The sequence below is a fragment of the Tenrec ecaudatus genome, chromosome 10, assembly GCF_050624435.1.
Source record: "Tenrec ecaudatus isolate mTenEca1 chromosome 10, mTenEca1.hap1, whole genome shotgun sequence".
Lineage (NCBI taxonomy): Eukaryota > Metazoa > Chordata > Mammalia > Afrosoricida > Tenrecidae > Tenrec > Tenrec ecaudatus.
Genome location: NC_134539.1, coordinates 120,762,386 through 120,786,805, shown reverse-complemented (window position 1 = coordinate 120,786,805; position 24,420 = coordinate 120,762,386). Strand labels below are relative to the sequence as shown.

Here is a 24,420-nt window from a genome sequence, read left to right as displayed (position 1 = left end):
GTAAATGTCTTTACTTTCAATCAAATTAATGCATATAAGTTTTATTAGGTTGAAGAAAAGTGTTAGTGCACAAAATCCTAATCCCAATATGGGGACTATTGAAGAAAACCTTTATCTTATCCCCTTGGACCTGATAAAGATTCTAGAGAGAAAGAATAAATACTTCTTTTTATGAGATAGTTCTACATCTACTGATATATGCGGGTACAAAAAGTGAAAAGGAACAATAAAGCTAGCATCATTTCACCAGTTTACTGGGACTTTGTCTACAGATTTACAAGCTTTGTTAAGTGCTTCACCAGTTGTGATTCTAAGGTTTCCTTTACCACCCTCCCTAGGTGATTTACTGTTCTTTTGGTGGAACAGCCAAAGGGCTACACTTCAATAACTTAATAGTTGGACTTGTCCTCCTTACACGTGGCCGAGATGAAGAAAAAGCAAAATGTGAGTACTTTTGTATCTCAAAAGGATACCAGAGCTCCATACAAAATCATTAACTATAAAGTTCTGATAACAGGTGAGGGATTTGAGTAGTATTTCTCCAAAGAAGATATTAAGTGACTAATAAGTGCTTGAAAATGTACAACATAATTAGTCATGGAATTGGATGATGGATACTACTTTACACCAACTAGGATAGCTAAAATTAAAAAGATAATAATAAATGTTGGCAAGGATATGGAGAAATTTGAATGAACTATTTCTACTAGGGGATATTTAATCTATGGTAAGATTGATTTCTTCTGTCTCTCTTTTTCCTAGACATTTTTAGTCTTTTTTCGAGTGAATCTGGGAGCTATGTTGTTCGGGAAGAAATGGAGAGGATGCTGCACGTGGTGGATGGTAAAGTTCCAGATACACTCAGGAAGTGTTTCTCAGAGGTATATTTTCAATTTACATCTCATTATTTTCCTTTGGACAGAGCAGGAAGTCTTAGTTTTCTAATGAGTTTAGCTCTAATGAATAGATGTTTATGTGCAGTCTATTTTTGGCATTTTTCTCTTTAGTATTTGCAGCAACTATTTAAAAATGTGCTGTGCTCAGGGATCCAATGATTCTCACTGCTGCTTTATTTGTGAATCTGAAATTTTTCAATTCAATTGTAAAGACAACATAGTCTCAAAATCTCAACCAAAACACATACAGCTGCTTCTAGCAGAGTATTCCTTAAAGAACTGTCATGTCAGTTGCCCAGATAGTAACTTTCTACCTTAGTCCTCCATCTCCTAAGTTCCTTCAAGTTCTAGCCACAAAACATCTTAAGACTCGGGCTCAAGAGGTTTGGGGAACTTGAAGACTGTAATTAATGCTTTTGTTCAGCTGTGTTAACTAATTTTCTCTGAGTTGGTCTAAGAGTACAACATCTTTAAAAAATTAAATCACATAAAATATATGTATTTCCTGAAGACAGACTATTTGTATTCATTTCTTATGTAACAAATTGCTATGAATCCGGAACTAAATCGCTCAAAGCAGTTATTATCTTAACACTTGCCATGGGTGAGAAGTTGTCAGGGTACAACTGAAATCTCAACTCGTCATTGTCAAAAAATTAATTTGACAGTGAAATGTAAACGTATTGTAAGCTCATGCAGATTTAATTACCACATGCTCATTTAGACAAATTGGGGCATGGTGAGGAAGAAGCAGTGAAAAATTAGATTTATTAAATATTGAAAGAAATATAGTATATTGATTTCAAAACCTACCTTCCAAGTAGAGTGTGACTGACTAGTGGTAATGAACTGTTTTAATAGATTGATTAAATAAGTTTCTATTATCATATATAATTTATACAATTGAGAATTCTGAAGTGCATTTGTTCTTGAAAACAATATTATTTCTAAGTGTATGCCATCTAAGGTTACTTATATAATCTAGGTAACATAAAGGTAACTGTCAACTAATTGCCAATTTTAAGTTGTCTAGTTGTCTAGATTCTAAGGAAAATTCCTTAAGAATTGATCAAACTTGTGTTTTCTCTATTTGCTTTTAGGGTGAAAAGGTTAACTATGAAAAGTTTAGAAACTGGCTTCTTCTAAACAAAGATGCTTTTACCTTCTCTCGTTGGCTGTTATCTGGAGGTGTATATGTTACTCTCACTGATGATAGTGATACCCCTACTTTCTACCAAACTCTAGCCGGAGTCACACACTGTAAGTAATGACATGTTGTTTTTTCTATTTACCTTTTAATGCAGTTTTCTAGTAAATTGAAATATGCATGTAAATGATTTTTATTTTCCCCTTCTAAAGTGTAGTGAAATACTTTAGCATGGACCATATTTTTAAAAGCAGAGTAGTTACCACGGAGTTGTTTTTAACTCTTGGTGACCCCTTCCATGTCACAGTATAATTACGCTCCTTGAGGTTTTCAAGGACTGATTATTTTAGAAATGGATCAATAGGCCTCTCTTCTGAGGTGCTTCTGGGTGAGTTGAAATGTCCAGCCTTTCAGTTAGTAGCTGAGCACCTTAAGCATTGGCCCCTTCCAGGGATTTCATGGATCCATGTTGCTAGTGTTGTGTGCGGTTCCAGCTAATAGGAACCCTTGGTGATGGGATAGATGGCCCTTTAATATTTCTCAGGCTATCATCTTTATGGAAGCGTCATTTTCCTGCAGAGTGACTGATAGGCTTGAATCACTGACCTTCTAGCAACCAAGCACTAAATCATTGATCTAATACAGAACCCTCTACTAATTGCCTTTAATCAAGCTTCATCGGACTGTTGTAACAATTTACCTCAAATATGGTCCTCAGAAGGAACAGAATTTTATTCACTCAAATCTAAAAATATGTTATCAAAGTGTAAAAGGCCCAGCTCCATCTGAATGCTCTAGGGAAGTCTTCCTTGCTCTTTTCTAGCATCTGGTGGTCTTCACTGTGGCAGCATAATTTCAGATTGGGCCTTTATCTTCTCTGCCCTGCCCTTTATTCACTCTGTGTCTCTTTGTCATCTCTTCTTATAATGATACCAGCTATTAGAGTCTTCTCTAAATCTCAAGATCTTTAATTACTGTATTTGCAAAGACCATATTTTCAAATAAGACCACATTCTGAGATTCCAGATATACTTCACAAGCCTCAGTGTTAATGTGTACAGTTCATCTTGCATATGGTTATGAAAAACTGCCTATACTCTTGCTTATGCTTCTAACCTTCCTATTACTGGAATAAGCTTCCTTTTGATTCTACCTGTTAAATCCTTCTTATCCCTACAGGGTTAAACTTGTCCCTCCTCCATCCCCAAACTTATCTTGCTTTCCCATTAAAAATCACCTCTCCTTTTCCTGACCTCTCATAGCACCTTATTTGTACCCTTCTTGAATGAGCTCATCACTTGAATTTTTATATTTATTTGTATAACTGATGATCTCTCCCAAATCATAATATCCTTTCAAAAAGTATCTTTTATTCTTATTTTTATGCCAGAGCTTAATTATTTTCAGACTTCAGGTATCACATATTATTTATATTTATTGCTCTGTATGACTATAACTTGGCTATGAATTACAGTTAATTATCTCTCTCACCCCTCCCACCATCCTCATTTTTATTCCATTGTTACTAGAAGTTCTGACTAATATATTCTGGCAGCAAACTTGATTCTTTCACTTTGCAGTGCCCGTGTCATCATTTTACATGACAACTTTTCCTTTTGTTCTTTTACATACAAAATAAAGGAAACCAGGTTTTACTCCCTGTAAGCTCTTTCTACCTTACCTTAACTCAATATTAAATGGACAGTGATAGAGATTCTGTTAAACTGTTGCTTTCCTTTGTGTTTGCATGGTGAATTATTTTTTTGCTAATATCAGCCACTTTCCTTGAATGACTTGTTACTTAATTCTGATATAGTCTATAGTTGAAAATGCTTCTTATTGCTTAGTTTTGAGGGAACTGTATTAAAATTTACAGATTTGTCCTGGATTCCCTGTGTCAGGAGCTCTAATCTGTACAAGTGTACATGCTCCGGTCTAGCCAGATTTGTAAGGTTGAATTGGGGTCATAATAGTGGGGAGGAGGAAGCATTAAAGAACTAGAGGAATATTGTATGTTTCATCGGTGCTATACTGCACCCTGGCTGGCTCTTCTCTTCCTTGTGTCCCTTCTGTGAGGGGATGTCCAGCTGTCTACAGATAGGCTTTGGGTCTCCACTCTGGCCCCCCTCGTTTGCATCGATATTATTGTCTTTGTTCTTCTAATACCTGATCCCGTTGACACCTCATGATCACACAGACTAGCGTGCTTCTTCTGTGTGGGCTCTGTTGCTTCCCTGCTAGGTGGGTGCTTGTTTAATTTCAAGGCTTTAAGACCCCAGATGCTATGGAATCCAGGACAGATAAACATTGAGTACCAAAAAAACAAACAAACAAAAAACCCAATAATGAGAGTAGTGATGCCATGAGGGTAGGAGGAAGGTGGGGCGAGAAAGGGGGAACCCATTTCCATGATGGACATATAACGCCCCCATCCCCAAGGGGGGATGAACAACAGAAACATGGGTGAAGGAAGACAGCGGATAGTGTAAGATATGAAAATAATATTTCATAACTTATCAAGGGTTCATAAAGGCGGGAGGGCAGGGAGGGAGGGAAAAAGAGGAGCTGATTCCAAGGGCTCAAGTAGAAAGAAAATGTTTTGAAAATGATGATGGCAACATATGTACATTGTGTTTGATACAATTGATGTAAGGATTGTTATAAGAGCTGTAAGAGCCTCCAATAAAAATGATTTATAAAACAAAAAATTACAGATATAAATTTAATCCACTCAATGGATTTCAGAGTGTTAAAAATGTATATTCTAACACCTTATTTCATCATATCGAAAACCAAATTTATCTTTCCCTGTTTCAATCCCCTTGCATATGATGGGGAGAAAGGTAAATATTTTTATCTCCAGTGTTTTCTATCTTGATTGTTAGTATTTATAATTCCAGTTGTCCAATTTGAGGTTACCTTTGACTGTTCTTTTTTTTTATCTTTATCTAGATCCTTTCCATCTTAAGCCAGCCATGTTTTGGCATCTTAATTTCTTTCCTGCAGTGAGTGTTGCAATAGTTTCTGTATGGTTTATGCCTCTGTCTGTATGTGCCGAATTGCTTCACCTCTGCTCAAAAACCTTTGAGAGTTTTCATTGTCTATAGAGAAAAGTCTTTGCAGAGATGGCTTGTTTTAGGAATATAGAATCTATTCAATCTATACCAAGGAAAAAGTCATTATTGTTAGAATAAGGTTTAACAACTTCATAGTCCAGTGTATAAATGTTTATATAAAGATAGACCATGTTTTAAGGGGGAATAATAAATTATAATTTTTATACATTTAAAGAACTGAAAATTTCAAGGTTAGTTTTAAAGCTTTTTGGCTGTTTTAAATGTTTTGGTTAATTAAATTGTTCGGTATAAAAGTGTAAGTTATAGCATATGGAGCATCAGCTTACTTAAAATACTAAAGAATTATCCATTTGGGCTAATTATTTCATCTACTCCACAAAGTGCAGTTAGTGATTTCCTTGCTGTCCAGAAATAAATCAATAAAGTGTTATAAAAGCCTGAAGAAATCCTACTACTATTTATATTTTCTCAATTATTTGTAACATTTTTATTGCTAGCATCTTAGTTGAATCTTGTCATTTCATTGTTTCATGTCATTGTAATTTCAATGTAAGAGTGCTACTCAAATAAAAAATTAATCAACTCTAAGACCTCTATAGTATGGTTACTAGTGTTTGTCAGCATTTGATTTGAAGAGGATATTAAAAGTACAGGTCACCAGCTTTGTCTACATTGATTTATTTGATAGGCCTTAGGTCTTTTAAACACAAAACTCAAATTTAAACCACTGTCATTGAGTTAATTTTGACTCATAACGATCCTGTTGGACGGAGTTTGTAACTGTTTTTAGGAGTAGGGGTCCTGAGTAATTCAAATAGAGATGGGCCATGAGCTGCATTTTGAGGAATTCAGAGTCAACTAACTGTTCATGGGGCTGTGGACAATTTAATCTTCCTTAACTTTTTTCTTCTTCTGTAAACCAGGGACAATGACAAAACTTACTGTAAAGGGTTACTGTTAAAAGGATTAAGTGAGAATAACGTTTTTCCAAGGATTTACCCCTATGTCTAGGATAGAGTTTGTGCTTTCCAATGAATATACATCCTCTGGTGTCCAGAGAATAATTGTTGCTAGGTGAAGAACTTTTTGAATAGAAGACTGTGCGTCGGTACAAAACGTAACTTGCCCAAATGTATGGGAAGACAGTTTTTCGTACCACTCAATTTACTTTTATTTTACAGTGTATAGAACTGAAACAACCAGCAGAATTACTGGAACCGAATTGCTACTGGCTTAGGCCTGCAGCTGCTTTATTTGTAGATGAACCTTACCATGAAAGAACAATCACGTGGTCAGAATTTCTGCTATGTGTTCATAGAAATGTTGGCAAAGGCAGGTTTACATTCTGGTGGCTATGATTTATCGGTTATGTACAAATGCTCACTTCTGGCTAACCAATTGATATGTTTTGCAGGCTTCTCCCCTGAAAGAATATTTGGTACATTAAACTTTTAAAATAAAGTGTCAGGAGTGTGGAAACTTGCTGTGATAAAAATAGGGAGTGTTATTAACTGATTTAGAAGTAGACAAAATATTTATTGTTTGAAAGCATCAGTGACTCCACTTAAATTTGTGTAATGAGCCAAGGTATCTAGGAAACAAAAAAGGATTACAATTTTTCACTTGTAAATAACATTTATGTTAGAGTGCAGATGCCTTTAATTACTTTTTTCACACACAATTATAAAGTAAAATTTGAAGTCACTGTAAGTTGAATGCACTGCCATATTTAATCAAATTTTGTTCTTTTATGTAAATCACAAATGAAGGCTAGGGGGCCATTTGTATTCGATACAGAAGTAGAATAATTAACCTCTTTTGATTTATACAAGAATTTATATTTTGTCATGGTGAGTATATCTTCTAGAACTGTAGATCCAAGCCATTATTTAAATTTACCACTTATTTAAATTGAAGAAATTGAATTATTATTTTAGCCCAGAGATCAAGTTTTTGTGCTTTAGTAGATATTAACCAAATTTTTATCAAGACTGTTAAATTTTTAATATACTGATTTGCTAGTAAATACCTAAATTTTTATTTCTACAATTTTTGTTAGATATAAACAGTTCTTAATGATACAGAAAGAGGAGGATAGAATATGTTTATGATAATGCACTTTTGGTTCAGTATTCATAGACCAAATATAGAGATCACAAACATATTTGAAATAAGTTGGGACAGGTGTTTATTACTGTGTGTCAGAGAGAGAAAGAGGTAAAGAAAGATGTCTGGGAGGCGATTCTACTTCCAAAGACCAAATTTAACTCTTTTTTACTTTTTCCTGGAAGGTCTGTTTTAGCCATAGATAATTTGTACCAAATTGTGTTATAATTTGGAGCAACAGACTGAGCTCACAATGCAGTTCGTTATAAGCAACTTTTCACAGATTTAAATCAGTGTGCCTCTTCTCAGTTACTGCACATGAATCATTTTAGCCAAGGATAGCCCAAAAGCTCTCTGCTCCAATCTGAAGGCTTCTTTGAAATATGTACATTGTAACTTTACTGTCTAATAGTTCTAGAGGGAACAGTCATCTTTAACATACTTTTCGTAAAATCACTAGAAAGTTAAGCTTGTTCCTGTTTTCTCTTTTACCCATGATACAAATTATTTTCTCAGGTATCTTTTTCCTTTTTTTTGAAATGGAGTAGCACATAGCTTTTCCCCTCCCCCCTCTTCTATAGAATTGCTACCTTTCTTGTCTCCAGACATTTGTATATACTACTTTGCCTCTCTTTTAAAGATCCTTCTCATCAACAAACTCAGATACTCTCCATGTTCCTCTTTAAATAAATAGACAGCAGGATCTAACCTCATGTGTATTCCCAGCAAAACCTATGCCCATCTCTTCAGTATGTATTTTTTTTCCTTCAGTATATTTTTTACCCTGGATTAAAATAACATGTTTTTATTTCTACTTGACTCTAAGTTGTCTTGTTCATACCGTACGTATATACTTGAGTATAAGCCGAGTTTTTTAAAATCATTTTATTGGGGCCTCGTACAACTTTTAACATAATCCAAACATCCATCCATTGTGAAAAGCACATTTGTACATTTGTTGCCATGATCATTCTCAAAACATTTTCTTTCGCCTTTTGCCCTTCGTATCAGCTTCTCATTTTCCCCATCCCTCCCAAACCCTTGATAATTTGTTATTATTTTGTCATACATTACACTGTCCAAGGTCTCCCTTCACCCACTCTTTTGTTGTCCATCCCCCAGGGAGGAGATTATATGTAGATCCCTGTGATAGGTTCCCCCTTTCTACCTCACCTTCCCTCCACCCTTCAAGTATCACCATTCTCACCACTGGTCCTTAAGGAGTTCATCCGCTCTGGATTCCCTGTGTTTCCAGTTCCTATCTGTACCAGTGTACATCCTCTGGTCTAGCCAGATTTTTAATGTAGAATTGGGATCATGATTGGGGGAAGGAAGCATTTAAAAACTAGAGGAAGGTTGTATTTGCTGCACTGCACTCTGACTGGTTTGTCTACTCCCCGCAACCCTTCCTTGAGGGGATGTCCAATTGCCTACAGATGGGCTTTGGGTCCCTACTCCACACTTCCCCTCATTCACAATGATATGATTTTTGTTCTTTGATGCCTGATTCCTGATCCCATCGACACCTCGTGATCACACAGGCTGGTGTGCTTCTTCCATGTGGGCTTTGTTGCTTCTGAGCTAGATGGCTGCTTCTTTATCTTCAAGCCTATCTTTTGATAGCCAGGCACCGTCTGCTTTCTTCACCATATTTGCTATGCACCCGCTTTGTCTTCAGCAATCTTGTCAGGAAGGTGAGCATCATGGAATGCCAGTTTAATAGAACAAAGTGTTCTTGCATTGAGGGAGTACTTGAGTGGAGACTCAATGTCCATCCTGCTACCTTAATACTAAATCTGTAAATATATACACATAGATCTATTTCCCCTCATCATATATAAATATATTTACATATGTACATGCCTGTATTAGACCTCTATATATGCCTTGGGCTCCTAATTCTTTCCTCTATTTCCTTTAACTTTCTCTTGTCCCATTGTTCTGTTCAGCCTTTGTAAGATCTCTCTCTCCGGGCTAGAGTCAAACCTCGATCTTTGGCACCACACGAGAAAGAATTCACGCCGAAGCCTGGCTCGTGATCCAAGTGAATTTAATGAGAGTTACAAGAAGCTTCAGGTTTTACGCGGCACCCATAGGATTCCTTTCGACCATGCAGCCTGGCAAAGACTGCTGGGGGTCACGCAAAGATCTCTCTCCCAAGTTTTCCTCCGATAAAGACCCGTCTCAAGTTCTTTCTCAAGTTCTCTCCCCAGTTCCTCTCGTTTCTCTCCATCTCCAACCCCCGCCCCCCTAGCTCCTGCCTTTTCAAGGATTCCCCAGGGGAGGCGTGGTGAACGGCCCCAGGCCGATCCTATTGGCTGAATTGCAATCACCTGGCCCAGGTGGGCTGATCCAGGTTTAACGCCCATCCGTGCCCACCGGGCGGGAAAACCCAGGTCTTTGTCCTATGCTGGCTCTCCTGGGCATGCGTCAATGGACATCCCATCCCTGCCTATCTGCCTAACACCTTCATTTGGGTTTCAGTAATTTATCTTGGTTACATTGCCCTTGATCAAGCTCTACACCCTCCTCGCCACTCATTTTGGATCACTTGTTCCCTGTCCCTGGGCTTGTTAACACCCTGCTTTTTCCTTTCCTATGTTCCCACCTAACAGTTAGTCCCATTGTTTTCTCCTCCAGATTGCTTATCCCACCTATCTTATCTGGATAGACCGCAGAGATAATAATATGCACAAAAAACAAGATGGAAAAACAAAGCAATAAAAGAAAACAACAACAAAAAAAACAATGACAAGAAAAGAAAAGCCTGTAAATAGTTCAAAGTCTGTTTATTGACCTTTAGGAGTGTTTTCCAATCGAGTCTGATGGGTTGCCTCGCCCTGGCCCTAAAGTATATTTTTGTTATTCCCTCTGGAATTCCTTGCTCTGCTCCCCTTGCTGTTCTGTTGCATGCTCTTAGTGTTTTGCCTTGGTGTGGTGGGGTCAGATCGGGCCCAATATTCATACTGTGTCTCCAGTGTTGTTTCCTGTAGGACAATTGGTCAGTGAGGGATGTCGTGTCTCATAGTGGGGTCGGCCATATGGTCCTCTCTGTGCATTGGCTGCTCTGGGCAGGGATATTGTCCTCAAGGCTTGGTGGGCCAGGATGTGCTCCACTCTCTGTTTCTCCCCCTTCATTTGCTCCTGTGTGCTCTGATCAGACGTGCCCCTCTCCCTGATCTGTAGCTTCAGTGCTGTCCTCTGAAGTACATTCTTCTGGGGGGTGGGGGGCAGCTGTCCACATAGTTGGGATTCCAGTCAGGCCCTCAGACCTCTCTACTGGTTCCCTGCTTCATGCCATTATGTTTATGCCGAGTTTTTCAGCACATTTTTATTGCAGTTTTTGTGGTAAAATTAGGTGCCTCAGCTGATAATTGGGTGGACCATACTCAAGTACATATGGTAATTACATCTGTAGTTAAAATTTTAGTTCAACCTCACGCAGATAGTATTATTATTCAATTTTAACAACATTGTGATTTTTTTTTTACTGTAATGAGTATACTTTTAAAACAACAACAAAAACTTTGCCCTGTGAAAGGTTTCAATTTACTGCATACAGATTAAGCACTTATAAGGAAACTGAGTCCGAAAAGTTTTTCTAAAATCAGATAACTTAGAGGTGGTAAAACCTAAACACTTGCTTATTTTGGGATTTAGACACAGTGATTTTGTTCATTGACTTTTCATGAGTAGTTCATAATTGCAGGTGATAGGGTTAATCATGTAGTAGTGGTTGTGGTGAGCCATCTTCTTCAGACATACTTAAGTCTTGCAGATTCACTTTTTCTATTATGTTTTTCTCCTTAGGAAACATAACAAATAATTTTTACTCATCTTTTAATTTTTTATTGTGAAATGACAATCAAAATTAATTAATTTATTTTGATTATGAAATGACTGCCATTTACCAACAGTGAAGTAGGATTTCTCACTGCCATTGAGTCGATTCTGACCTATAGCAAGCCTGTAGGACAGAGTAGAACTGCCCCTGTGGGCTTCTGAAGTTTCATCTTTCTCCACCCAACAGCTGGTGGTTTCAATGTTAGCAGCCAAACCCATGACGTCAGGTTTGAAAATCTTTTTTTTTTTTAAGTTTTAAAATCTTATGAAAGAACTGTTATTGAGAAATATTTTTCTTAAAGTTTGATTATATTTTAGAGAATTCAGCTATATTTTTTGGAAATAAAATTGCGTGCCTATGTGCCTATTTCTTGTAAATATGGGCTGAGGGAAGGCTTCAAAAAGTTAGTGAACATTTTTTGAGGCTCCCTTGTATGGTTTTGAATAAATTAAAGAAAGGTTTTCATAGTTTTTGGAAGAAGCACACCAGTCTGCATGATCACGAGGTGCTGAACGGATCAGTTATCAGGCATCGAAGAACAAAAATTCATATTACTGTGTGCTCACCTCCCCAATACAATCACTGAAGACAAATGGGTGCATAAGCAAATGGGGTGAAGAAAGCTGATGGTGCCCGGCTATCAAAAGATATAGTCTGGGGTCTTAAAGGTTTGAAGGTAAACAAGCATCCATCTAGCTCAGAAGCAACACAGGCCACATGTAAGAAGCATACCAACCTGTGTGATCACGAGGTGTCGAAGGTATCAGGTATCAGGCATTACCAGAACAAAAAAAATTATATCATTGTGAATGAGGAGGAGTGCAGAGTGGAGACCCAAAGCCTGTCTGTAGGCAGTTGGACATCCCTTTGTGGAAGGGTTGCGGGGAAGAGACAAGCCAGTCAGGGTGCCATGTAGCAATGATGAAACATACAAGTTTCCTCTAGTTCCTAAATGCTTCCTCCTCCCACACGATCATGATCCCAGTTCTACCTTACAAATATGGCTGAATCAGAGGATGTACACTGGTACAGATAGGAACTGGAAACAGGGAATCCAGGGCAGATGATCCCTTTAGGACCAGTGGTGATATGTGGAGAGTGGGGTAGAAAGGGAGAACCAATTACAAGGAAATACCTATAACCTCCTCCCTGGGGGATGGACAACAGAAATGTGGGTGAGGGGAGACATCTGATAGTATAAGATATGACAAAATAATAATTTATAATTTATCAAGGAGGGGCGCGGGGAGGGAGGGGCAAAATGAGTAGCTGATGCCAGGGGCTTAAGTGGAGAGCAAATGTTTTGAGAATGATGAGGGCAGTGAATGTACAAATGTGCTTTTCACAATTGGTGTATGTCTGGATTGTGATAGGAGTTATATGAGCCCCCAATAAAATGATTAAAAGAAAAGGATAAGGGTGCTTAGTGATGTGAGTATTCTACTCTCTAGATCCTAAGATAATTAATGTGGGTAAACTTTTAGGGCTATATGTCTCATTTTTCTTATTTCTCTTTTCCTATCTAAGTTGAGATTTATATATCCCCTGTATGTATTAGCATTTATTTCACAACTAAAAATATCACTATTATTTTTTTCCCTTGTCACACTGTGTAATGTTAAGGCCTTCTTTCAGTAAGTGGGGAAAACTTACTTCATTGAGTCTTAGAACATAAACCGCCTAGTAAATCTCCATGTCTCACCTTCATTATCCTCTTATGTGGTAGTAATAATGTAAGGCTTACGGCCATTTTAAGTAGATTTCAGAAGGTCATTGCTTTTGAGGCTAGCTGTTTCCTTAAAATAATTTGTGTGTGTGTGTGTAAATATATTGTGCCTGGCTTTTTGATGAGGTGCCAGCTTTGGTGTTAAAGGGCCATTTGTGTAGCTGAAGCCTCTGATGTGGGATTTGCTTAGGATGGCGCAAATTACAGACCACGAACTGTTTAGAATGTCAGGAATATGGTGTGCTACTGTTGTGAACCTGAAAAAATTACACCTGCAGGTAGGTTATAAATTCAATTCTGTTTCCCTTGTAGAGTAGTGATTTTTTGGTATTGGTTTAAAACTTGCAAATAGAAATAGTTACTGAAATAATTACCTCTAAATTCTTTAAGTAAAAATGAGGTTAATTGCTATATCCTTTCCTCAGGATTTCAGCTACCCGTTCATGTAATAATGTTTATTAACTACTCAATTTTGTATTATTAAATTCTGGGTAGTAATAATAAGAGTGTAGATAATTTATTTCATTTTGCTTTTGACAAATGTTCTGTTAAGGTATTTGCCGTCCATCTCCAGAAAAAGAATACATAGATCGCTCAGCTCCAAAGACGGTTCAACTGATGACCGTGACCAACTGATGATTTTTCTTCCACTTATGCTCCAAATGTTTCCACATTTCTGCTCCTGCAGAGATGTTGTATTTTTAAGGAGATTAATAATTTAGTTAGTTCTCAACATTAAAAACAAAATGGCAGGTGATTAGCAGGCTTTTCTGTGTGTTCTTATTTACTGTGTTATCTAAACTCCAATTAATAAGTACTCACGGAGCACCTATTATGTGCTCAAAGTACAGTAATATGTAACTAAGAACATGCTTTCTGTGCATTTGTTTCCGGGTTAGATATTTTTATATATATTATGCTCCTATTTGGGTTAGTTTAGAATTTGAGAAAGCTAGTGCTTCCGAGGTAATTTTTTGTGGCTCATGATGTTCTGAAATAAAATGAAATAGAAAAATTGTTATGAAGAAAACAGCGCTTAGGGAAAAAGGAGGCAATACCTACACACAATTCCCTCGTTAGCCCTTTAACTACCGAAGACGAGTCTACACGTGGCCCTGTGCTTTTCCTTGGGGCCTGTGGACGTGTATAAAAGCGCTGACTCAGTTCCAGTGATGTTTGGAAGTGTTATGTCTACCACTCTTAGTGTCACATGATGTAAACAGATCCCAAGGGTCAAAGTTTAAAAAGAGCACTCTAGATTGTGCTGTTATGAATCATACCTAGCGGCAGCTCTAGTTAACATTTTTAGAGGGAAGCCATTACAATTGTGCATCACTTTTGTCAGCTGTCCTACATTTTGTGTTTTTTATTAGTTACTTTGTTATATTTTCTGGTCACAACATAAAAAGGTAAGTGAAAACTAGTAGGAAAGCACTGGCAAGTTTCGAGTAAAAAAATAATTTTAATTTTATAAATACATTAAATAAAATAAATGTTTAAAATAAAAGGAATTATATAGTGTTTTAATTATCCTATCCCTATTCCTGAATCCTCACTTCAAAATATTAACAAAGTTTGTAAATGTGATGTGGCCGCGTGAATCTTGCCTGTTGCACCAAATGGCCCGCATTTTAATTGAGTTTGACACCCCTGCTGTAAAGGAATAGAAGAGGTTCTTTCTCTCCTCTTTTCCTTCTATCCTTTAAAAAACATGCTAACTGGAGCAGACAGATATCTTTCATAGGACTAAGATATAGGAATACTCTCTGTAGTACCGTAGACTTAAGTACATAATTCAGTTTTGAAAGCAACATGCTTAAGTAGAAGTTTTGCATAGCTTTAAAAATTAATATCAATTCCAAAGTAATAGGGCCTTTCATAAATGTCGACTCAGTGGGAGGTGTAGTGTAAGAGTCATTTGGTTAAAAAAGAAAATACATATGGCATAGTGTGCACTCATATATGAAAGTTTCATCTTCAGTATCATAGTCTTTGATAATTTTGTTGCAAATTTTAGGAAGTTAATTTAACCTGTTATTTAGAACTGTGATCTAACATTTGGAGGCATCATGCTGTGGCTCAGAGATAAGAGTGAGTCAGTGTTGAAACAACCCAGATCATATTCAATTAAATATAAGCAATGCTGTCATTATACTTAAACAAGTATGAAAACATACAATTATGTGTTTTCTTTTTTGTTACCTACATTTTCAATATTTTCCATGCAGTACAGTTCTGATGTAATGAATATACACGTAAATTTATTTTTAATACTAGATTCCAAAAGACTGGAAAAAATAAAAATTATGTTATTGGTTGTTTTGGGGTATTAATATTAGTTGTGATATAGATCTCTTTTATATGTCTTCTAGATATTTAGTAATAAAGTTACCTGTAAATTAAGGTTAATACATAAAAGAATTATAAGTACAGGAAAGCATATGAAAAGCTCTAGGAATGATTTAATAATTTTCACTACCCATGATTAGGTTCCTTTCTATTTAGAATTAAAGTAGCATTTTAAATACGTATTAACTTTTTTCTCTTATTTGGATAATTGTGAAAGACATGTTTAAAATGTCTTACATAAAAGGTTACTTTTAAATATGTCAGTTATATATGAGTTTATCAAGATCTTTAATACAAGTACTGCTTGCGTAATTACATTAGAAATGAAAATAGTATAAGCCTAAAAATCTTTCTTGTTAATAATTTTTCTTTTGTTAAGATTTTATTGTCTTGCTTTTTAATCAATGGTGTACTTTTGTTAATGGTTTACTGAAAAATGTTTGCTTTTTCCAATAATAGCACGCAGACTTTTAGAATTAAGTCTCAGTTGTTTTCATAGTGATATGGTTTAAATGGATAAAACAGATAAAGATTTCAGCATAATACCAAGCTTTTGATACCTTGGAAAGTTTATTTTCTAATGCTAATTTATATTCTATTCTATACAAATGGATATATAGGCGCTGTAAAAATAACCTACAAATCACTTGCCAGGAATTGTTTGTAAATGTGCCCGTGAAAACGACTCTCCCAGTGGACACTTGACAAGGTCTGGAGACAATTTTTTGGTTGTCACTGCTTGGAGACTACCACTGACATCTAGTGGATAGAGACCAGGGATGCTACTAAGCATTCTGCACTACGCAGACTTTGCCCCACCATAAAAAGAGTTACTCAATCCAAAATGTCTATAGCATTAAGATTGAGGAACTGTGGTCTGTAATATGGAGAAAAGATGTTTGGTGTAGTGGTTGCACTAAATACTAATACATTAACGGGCTTACTGTCTCTTGCTCCTTCCAAGGTTAAGATAGATAATTAAGGCAGAAGCTTAATAAAGACAATATGAAAGCTAATTTCCTGCTCTTTTAAATTTATGGTATATATATATGTGTATGTGTTTTCACCTCTTAAAATGTATTTTATTACTTGGCTATTTATTTATTTATGATAATTTTATTAGGGGCTCTTACAACTCTTATCACAATCCATCCATCCATCCATTGTGTCGAGCTCATTTGTACATTTGTTGCCATCATCATTCTCAAAACATTTTCTTTCTACTTGAGCCCTTGGTATCAGCTCCTAATTTTCCTCTCCCATCCCCATCCCCACCCTCCCTCCCTCATGAACCCTTGATAATTTATAGATATTTTTTTCATGTCTTACACTGACTGATGTCTCCGTTCATCCACTTTCCAGTTGTCCATCCCCCTGGAAGGGGATTATAGGTAGATTACTTGGTTATTTCTAATAATTCCTAGTCATAATTAGTAAATATTTCGTTTCTTTTAGATACCAAAAATTTGGGTCATTTTGTTATTGTTTATAGCAACTCTCTTCATAGGTATTATGGCTCACTGAGACTGTTTTGTTGCTGTTGCTAAGTCAACGGGTGGGTTTCAATTCAGATTAAACTGCCTTATCCTTTACCATCCTCACTATCATTACTGTGTTTTGAGCCCAAGGTTACAGCCATTGTACTAATCCACTGTGTGTCACTGGGATTCATTAAGTTTTCAGTGGGCAGGTGTTTGTTAGTTTGTTTTTAAAAATCGTGTTAAAATCTGCTACCATGGGTGACCCTGTTGGTATTTAAAACACCAGTTAAAAAAAACCTCCAGCATCACAGCAACAGACAAGCCACCACAGTCTGGCAAACTGACAGAGAAGTGATGGAAAAATTGTTCTAGGAATGTCTAAGCCACAAACTTTTCAGGCAGGTGGTATTCTAAGTAAAATCGGGTCAAGTTGGAATCTTTGTACTTAACCCAGGTTTTTGTTTGTTTTCAGCTATGTCAAATGTTTTTCTCATGAACCTTTCTTCTATAGAATAAGTCCCATGCCTCTTTAAGAATCCATACTTCCAAAAAAAATCCATACCTGCATCTTTGTATTTATAATAATACATGTAAAATTTTACATTGCCAATATAGGCGTTAAAATTTTATTTTTAATTTTTTGCTTTCAATAGGATTCACTTCATGTTTTAGTAAATTTTTACCTTTGAATGTTGAGAGCTTCTAAGGGTAAGCAAAAGGAGTGTAATTTTTCTTAAAGTGTACGGAAGTCGGTGTGATGTTTTCTTTTCTGCCACTTTTCACGACTCGTACTTGCTGTATGAATGCAGCATAAATGTACACATTGATATGGATGTGTCAAAATTATTTTGTTGGGGGGTCCTCCCACCCAAATAAAAAAATACCCTGCAAAGGTACAGATTACCTTTGAATACATGCTGTTTCACATTTGATCACAGACCAGTCATTGGTATGTAGAGCTTCTCTTTGGTGTATTTCTGCTGATCCATGGCTTTTCCTTCACAGCACCTTTTCCAAAGTTGTCCATTCTCCATTGTTAACATTCTTGATTCTGTAGCCCTGGAGTCTTTCTGTCCTCAGCGTGGAGTCAAGAGTCTTTTATTTCCCAGTATATATTCCTGGGTTTTTAGTACTGGTGGCATACTGAGGTATATCTAGGGCTGCTAACCAGAAGATCACCAGTTTAAATCCATCAGTTGCTCATTTCGAAAAACATGAGGCTGTTGATTCCTGTCTCAGAAACCCAAGGTAGCAGTTGTACTGGGAACGAATCACAAAATCTTTTTCCCATGGAGCCACTGGTCAGGTTCAAACCACTAAACTTTCTGTTAAGAGTTAAATGCTTAATTGTTGTACCACTAGAACTCCTTCTGCCCTCCAGAGAAATTAGTAACTAAATACAGAATTCCCTATTACCTATCATTTTGAGTCCTACTACACCTTCTAATATCATTTATTGGCTTTCTTACTTAAAACATCCTTTCCATATATTTTTTTCATGTACTCAATGTGTATTGAATGTATAAGTCAGTCATCATTATATTGACAGGGTGAATCAAACATAGATCCTACATTACAATGTGTTTACCCGGGAGAGAAGATGTATGCAGAAGCTTTAAATAAAAAATAAAGATTGTACATGGCCAATACAGTACAGATAACATAGTGTGGGAAGATAAAAAGTGTTATGTCTCTCAGAGTTTTGTCTTAAGTCATGATTATTTTTAGCAATTGAATTTTGAAATGGAAATATATCCTTGGAAGTTACAAAGATGAACTAGTTTCCCAGAGAAAAACTGAAGTTTTATAATCTTATTTGATTCTCAGTGGAGGAATCAGACATCATTGATCTAGAGAAACGCTACTGGTTACTGAAGGCTCAATCCCGGACTGGGAGATTTGATCTAGATACATTTGGTCCATTGGTTTCACCACCTATTCGTCTATCCCTGAGCGAAGGTAGGAATTTTTCCACTTTTTATAAATGTTCACTGGTAAACACATCTGAACTCATCTTTTATATATAATCAACACACTAACATTTTAAAGGTACAATTCTAGTATGGGTTTGCAAGTTTTTACTAGCCAATAATGTAGTATGGTGGGAGATGGGGGTGGGGGTGAGTAATATGGGGACTGAGATTGTATTATATTCCAGGCTGTTATATTATACCTGGGTAACCTTACCTAAAAGAACCCTGGTGGCTCAGTGGTTGCACACTTAGTTCTAACTGAAGTTTCCAAATTCATGCCCACCAACTACTTGTGAGAAAAGAGCCCAGCTCCTGTAAAGAACACAGCATAGGAAACCCTATGGGAGAGTCTCACTCTTCTTTAGGGTCACTGTGAATTGGAATTGACTCAACAGCACACAACTACCACCACCACCTTATGGTAATCAGTTTAGTTTTCTGTACCTGAATAGTTTTGTCAAAATGAATTTGCTATAAACTTATGCTCCAATAAGGTGCTTCAGTAGCTGATGCAAGGATTGGAGTGGAGGTTGAAACTCTGAACAGACAGAGCTTTAGATTTCCACATATAACCTTACTTTTCCTCAGCCTTGGTGGCATACTGTTAATAGTACATCTTTCTTTTTAAATACTACTAGCAAAGAACATTATTGAGGAACCTTGTTGGCATAGTGAGTCGCATTGGGATGCTAACCACTATACTATCCAGCATTTCAAATCCATGGGCTACTCTGAGAGTGAAAGATGAAGCTTTCTCTGCCAGTAAAGAGTTAAGTCTTGAAAACCCACAAAGGCAGATCTTCTCTGACTTATAGGGTTGCATTGAGGCAGAATTGGCCCAGGGGAGTGAGTTTTCCTCAGCTAGACTCCCTCCATTTCTTTACTGTTGGCTATTTTACATAAGATTCTGGGGCAAAATATTGAACGATGCCGGAAGCATCAAAAGAAGATGAAAAGAGTGCATAGAGTCACTGTATCTAAAAGAACTGGCTGGCATTCTACCATTTTGGGAGGTAGCATATGAGCAAGAGCCAATGGTGCTGAAGGAAGAAGTTCAAGCTGCACTGAGAGCATTAGCCAAATACAAGTTTTCAGGAATTGATGCACTACCATTTGAAATGGCTCAACAAGATGATGCAGCACTGGAAGTCCTCACTCTTATTGCCAATAAACTTGGAAGACTTGGCCAACTGACTGGAAGAGATCCATATTTGTATCCATTCCAAAGAAAGGTGACTCAACAGTATGCTCAAATTGTAGAACAATATCATTGATAATCATATGCAACTAAAATTTGGCTGAAGATCATCCAACAGCAGTTGCATTGACAGGAAACTGCCATAAGTTCAGGCCAATACAGAAGAGGATGTGGAACAAGGGCTGTCATTGCTAATGTCAGATGGATCTTGGCTGAAAACAGAGTATATCAGAAAGATATTTACTTGTGTTTTATCTACTATGCCAAGGAATTTGACTGTGGATCATAGCAAACTATGGACAGCTTTAAGAAGAATGGGATTTCTAAAACATTTTCTTGCTTTCATGAGGCACCTTTACATGGATCAAAAGGCACTTGTGCAAACAGGACAGGAAAACAATACATAGTTTAAAATCAGGAAAGGGATTATTCCTCTCGCCGTACTCACTCAGTCTGTGTGCTGAGCAAGTAACCAGAGATGCTGGATTATATGAGGAAGAATGTGGCATTAGGATAGGAGGAAGGATGAACAACCTGCATAAGCAGATAGCACCACTTTGCTTGCTAAAAGTGAGGAGGACATAAAACACTTACTGATGAAGATCAAGGGTTGCAGCCTTCAGTATGAATTACATGCAACTCAATGTGAAGAAATCAAAAATCCTCACAACTGAACCAATTGGTAATATGATAAGTGGAGACAAGATTGCAGTTGTCAAGGATTTTATCTTGCTTGGATCCACAATCAATGCTTATGAAAGCAACAGTTGAGAGATAAGAAGGTGGGTTGCCTTGAGTAAATCTGCTATACAAGACAGACCTCTTTAAAGTGTTGAAAAGCAAGAAGTTACTTTGGCTTAGGTGTGCTTGACCTAAGCCATAGTATTTTCAAGTGACTCATATGCATATGAAATTTGGACATTGAATAAGGAAGAACAACGAAAAATCGGTGTGTTTGAACTATGGTGTTGGTGGAGAATATTTGAAGTACTGTGGATGCCAAAATGACCAAACGTCTGTCTTGGAAGAAGTCTTGTTGGAATGTTCCTTAGAGACAAGGTTGGCAAGACTTCATCTCATATACTTTGGATATTTTATTCAGGAGAGACCAGTCTCTGGAGAAAGGCAGGCTTCGGAAAGTGGAGGAGCAGCAAAATTGAGGAAGGCCCTTGACCAGATGGATTGACACAGTGGCTGCAACATTGGTCTCAAGTATAAGAACAGTTGTAAGGATGGTGAGGACTAGGTAGTGTTTCATTCTGTTTATACATAGGATCACTATGAGTTAAAACCGACTAGAAGACCCTTAACAACATAGTCGTTTTTTGCCATGAGACAATGTAAGATAAAACATTTCCGTTATGATGCAAAAAAAAAGAGAAAGAAACCCATACTCCCTGAGACAAGGGAAAGGAGTGTGTGGGAAGAAGCTATGCTTCCTTACGTAAGCATGTCAGTGTTAATATTAGGTTTGTTGACTGTGGCTTATGCTGCCTCTTTTTCATCTGACAGGTTTGTTTAATGCTTTTGATGAAAATCGTGACAATCACATAGATTTTAAGGAGATATCCTGTGGGTTATCTGCCTGTTGCAGAGGACCCCTAGCCGAAAGACAAAAATGTAAGTTTGTTAAACCCTGTTGCACAAATTGCAAACCATGCAGAGAAAAAGAAAACCATACAGCATTATACATATATAAAATGATCTATAGATTACATCTTGAATTTTCCTAACTTTGCCAGGTTGACACAGAGTATCTTATTTTTAGATTTTACTAGCTAAGGTCGTCTAAGGAATCAACCATCTATTCCTTTTTACCAGGGAGTAATTTGGGATCTTTGCTAGATGTGCTTTACACAATTGATGTATGTATGGATTGTGATAAGAGTTGTATGAACCCCAAATAAAACGTAAAAAAAAAATTTTTTTTTTGGTATTTTGTGTCTTGCATAATTTGAAATGTAACTCATTTTTTACCACTTGCATACTTTAATATTTTATTGGAAAAATAAAGTTTATGATCAAAAGACAATTTTAAATGCTAACATGGTGTTTTTAACCTAGCTAAAATGTTATTGTGACATAATTTAATAAGCATAAGTATATTACATACTAAATCTAAACAATATTTGATAAAATGGAACCATTTCCATTTAATTAGGACCTAACTCAAAAATATTTATTAGTGTTATTATCTTCATGCCTTTCAGATGTTTCTTAACAAACGTTACCTATTTCAGAAGTGGTATTTGATATTTTGACCTCATTTAATAATATTGTATAATTTATTCAATTGATTAAGTAGTATAATTATTCTATTATGGGAGTATATTAAATAGGTAATTAAAAAATATATTACTCCTACTTTGTTTTTTGATAAATTAATAAATCTTATTTAAAATATTAACTTAGATATAAAACTATCTCACATTTAATCTTGAACCATATTAAACCAAAGAAATTATTTTTTAATATTAAAGTTATGATGTTAAATAGAAGGCTGATATCTGTTCCTCAGTTGAAGCTAATTAGTCCCCTTTACAAACTTTAATTTTTTTCTAACTGATGAAGTAATAGAACTTAGCAAACTAGAATGATGCACTTAGAGTTAACTAGCAAAATGGTGAGTTTCTCACTTAGCATGCTGTATGTGAACTTCACTGAAGAATTGATCTATACAGACAATTAAATATACATTAGTTACATTGCACAGATGAAACAAAAGCAGGTTGTATTTAGATCCGCTTGTTGTTATTTTTTTTTTTCCTTTGTACTATGGTGGAATATTTCTAGCAAGTAATTTAACTCTAGATTTAGCTGAAGGATAAGGTACCTAGCCCGGATCCTGGTTTAGAGAGATCGAACTATGAAATACGTACAGAAAGTCTTGTAAATTCAAAGTTTAATGGCACGTGATAGCCTGCTCAAGATGAGAATTTAATCCAGACTGCACAAGCAAAATGTTTTGTCTTTCAGAACATAAAGTCATTTCACTCTGTAAGAGTTTGTGTTTTGTTTTCATTAGTTTGCTTCAAGGTGTTTGATGTTGACCGTGATGGAGTTCTTTCCAGGGTTGAGCTGAGAGACATGGTGGTTGCACTTTTAGACGTTTGGAAGGATAACCGCACTGATGAGATCCCTGTAAGTTCTGAATATATCCATCTTGTTGCATGTAAATTCCCAATAGGAAAATAGATTGAAAAAAATTTTAAAGAAAGACTTATTTTTACTTTCAATTACTGTATTGTGTTATTTAATATCTTCAGAACTCCCTACTTAAGTTACAATAAATAATTAAAATTTTGTGACTGTTAATGCAGAGTTAAGAAGAGTTCATTTTGGTTTTTTTTTTGTTGTTTTTTTTTTTAAACAATTTATTAGGGGCTCATACAAGGGAAGAGTTCATTTTGGCTTAGAAAACTTAATAAACTAAACTTACTGTTTAAAGTAATAATAAAACAGGAGAATTACCTTTTTAAAGCAAATATAAATATATATGCTAAAACTGGGAGAGGAAACTAGACTAAAATTCAGTACATTTTAACCACTGAATATTAAAAATGTTATTCACTTTTCTAATAACATTTCTTGGCTACTCTTTTTTTTTATTTATTTTATTTATTTTTGCTCTTTTTTTTTTCTAAAAGGAATTACACATGGATCTGTCTGACATTGTAGAAGGCATATTGAATACACATGACACCACAAAGGTGAGTTTAGCTAAGACTAGTTTATTCTCTCTAAGAATACCATGCACTCTGAGTTGGAATCTATACTTGTATATAATGTGACTTGTCTGCATCTGTGATTAAATGCCTTGAACATGTTGCTTAAATCACCAATCACATCTATAAGCAATTCTATTAAATGTGTGACATATAAAAGCCATGTAAGTCATCACGATTCACTTTTTAAGAAGTGGGCATACTATTAAAGGAAAGTAGTAAACAGAGTCACTGTACCAAAAAGAATTACACATGCTTTGAACATTTTAAAAGGTATAGCATATTATCAAGAACCACTGGTACGGGGGCAGGGCGTGGTGGTGAGGGGGGCTGCTAAAAGGGATCTGATATCAAGGAGTCCAGGAGCATAAAAGGATGTTTGGGTACTGATTGTAGTAGTACAATATTGCTTGATGTGATTGAACTATTGAATGATGTGATGTATGTATTAACTCCAAATAAAAAAAGAAAGAAAATAAACAGTGGTATGGAATAAGTCCAGGAGGCTTATTCAAATTCAAGGTTCCAGAAATTGTGAAATTACCACTTGAGATGTTTCTACAAACAAATACAGTGCTAGAAGCACTCAGTTTTCTGTGCCAAGAAATTTAGAAGATAGCTCTCTGTTCACCTGACTGCATGTAATCCATATTTGTGCCCATTTCAAAGAAAGATGATCCAGAAAATAAGCTTGATTAGAAAAGGACATGGATTGAACAATATCTTTTAAAAAAATTATTACGTATCATTTCTGCTGTCAGGTCTTGACTAGAATTAGAGAATACCAGAAAGATGTTTGCCCATGTTTTATTGACTGTACAATATTGATTATGGGTGGATCATAACAAATTATGGATAAAATTGTGAAAAATGAGAATTCCAGAACACTGAATTGTGC

General features: G+C 36.1%; 1 protein-coding gene across 3 annotated transcripts in view; it reads left to right on the top strand.

Moving 5' to 3' along the window:
* USP32 (ubiquitin specific peptidase 32) overlaps positions 1-24,420 on the top strand; it is a 201,818-nt gene that overhangs the window by 92,214 nt on the left and 85,184 nt on the right. For all 3 annotated transcript variants that reach the window (XM_075561475.1, XM_075561472.1, XM_075561473.1), the window contains exons 3-9: positions 339-444; positions 763-881; positions 1,997-2,156; positions 18,454-18,585; positions 21,310-21,417; positions 22,823-22,938; positions 23,445-23,507. In XM_075561475.1, the coding sequence (XP_075417590.1) occupies positions 339-444; positions 763-881; positions 1,997-2,156; positions 18,454-18,585; positions 21,310-21,417; positions 22,823-22,938; positions 23,445-23,507 (804 nt within the window). The remainder of the gene's footprint in view (positions 1-338; positions 445-762; positions 882-1,996; positions 2,157-18,453; positions 18,586-21,309; positions 21,418-22,822; positions 22,939-23,444; positions 23,508-24,420) is intronic.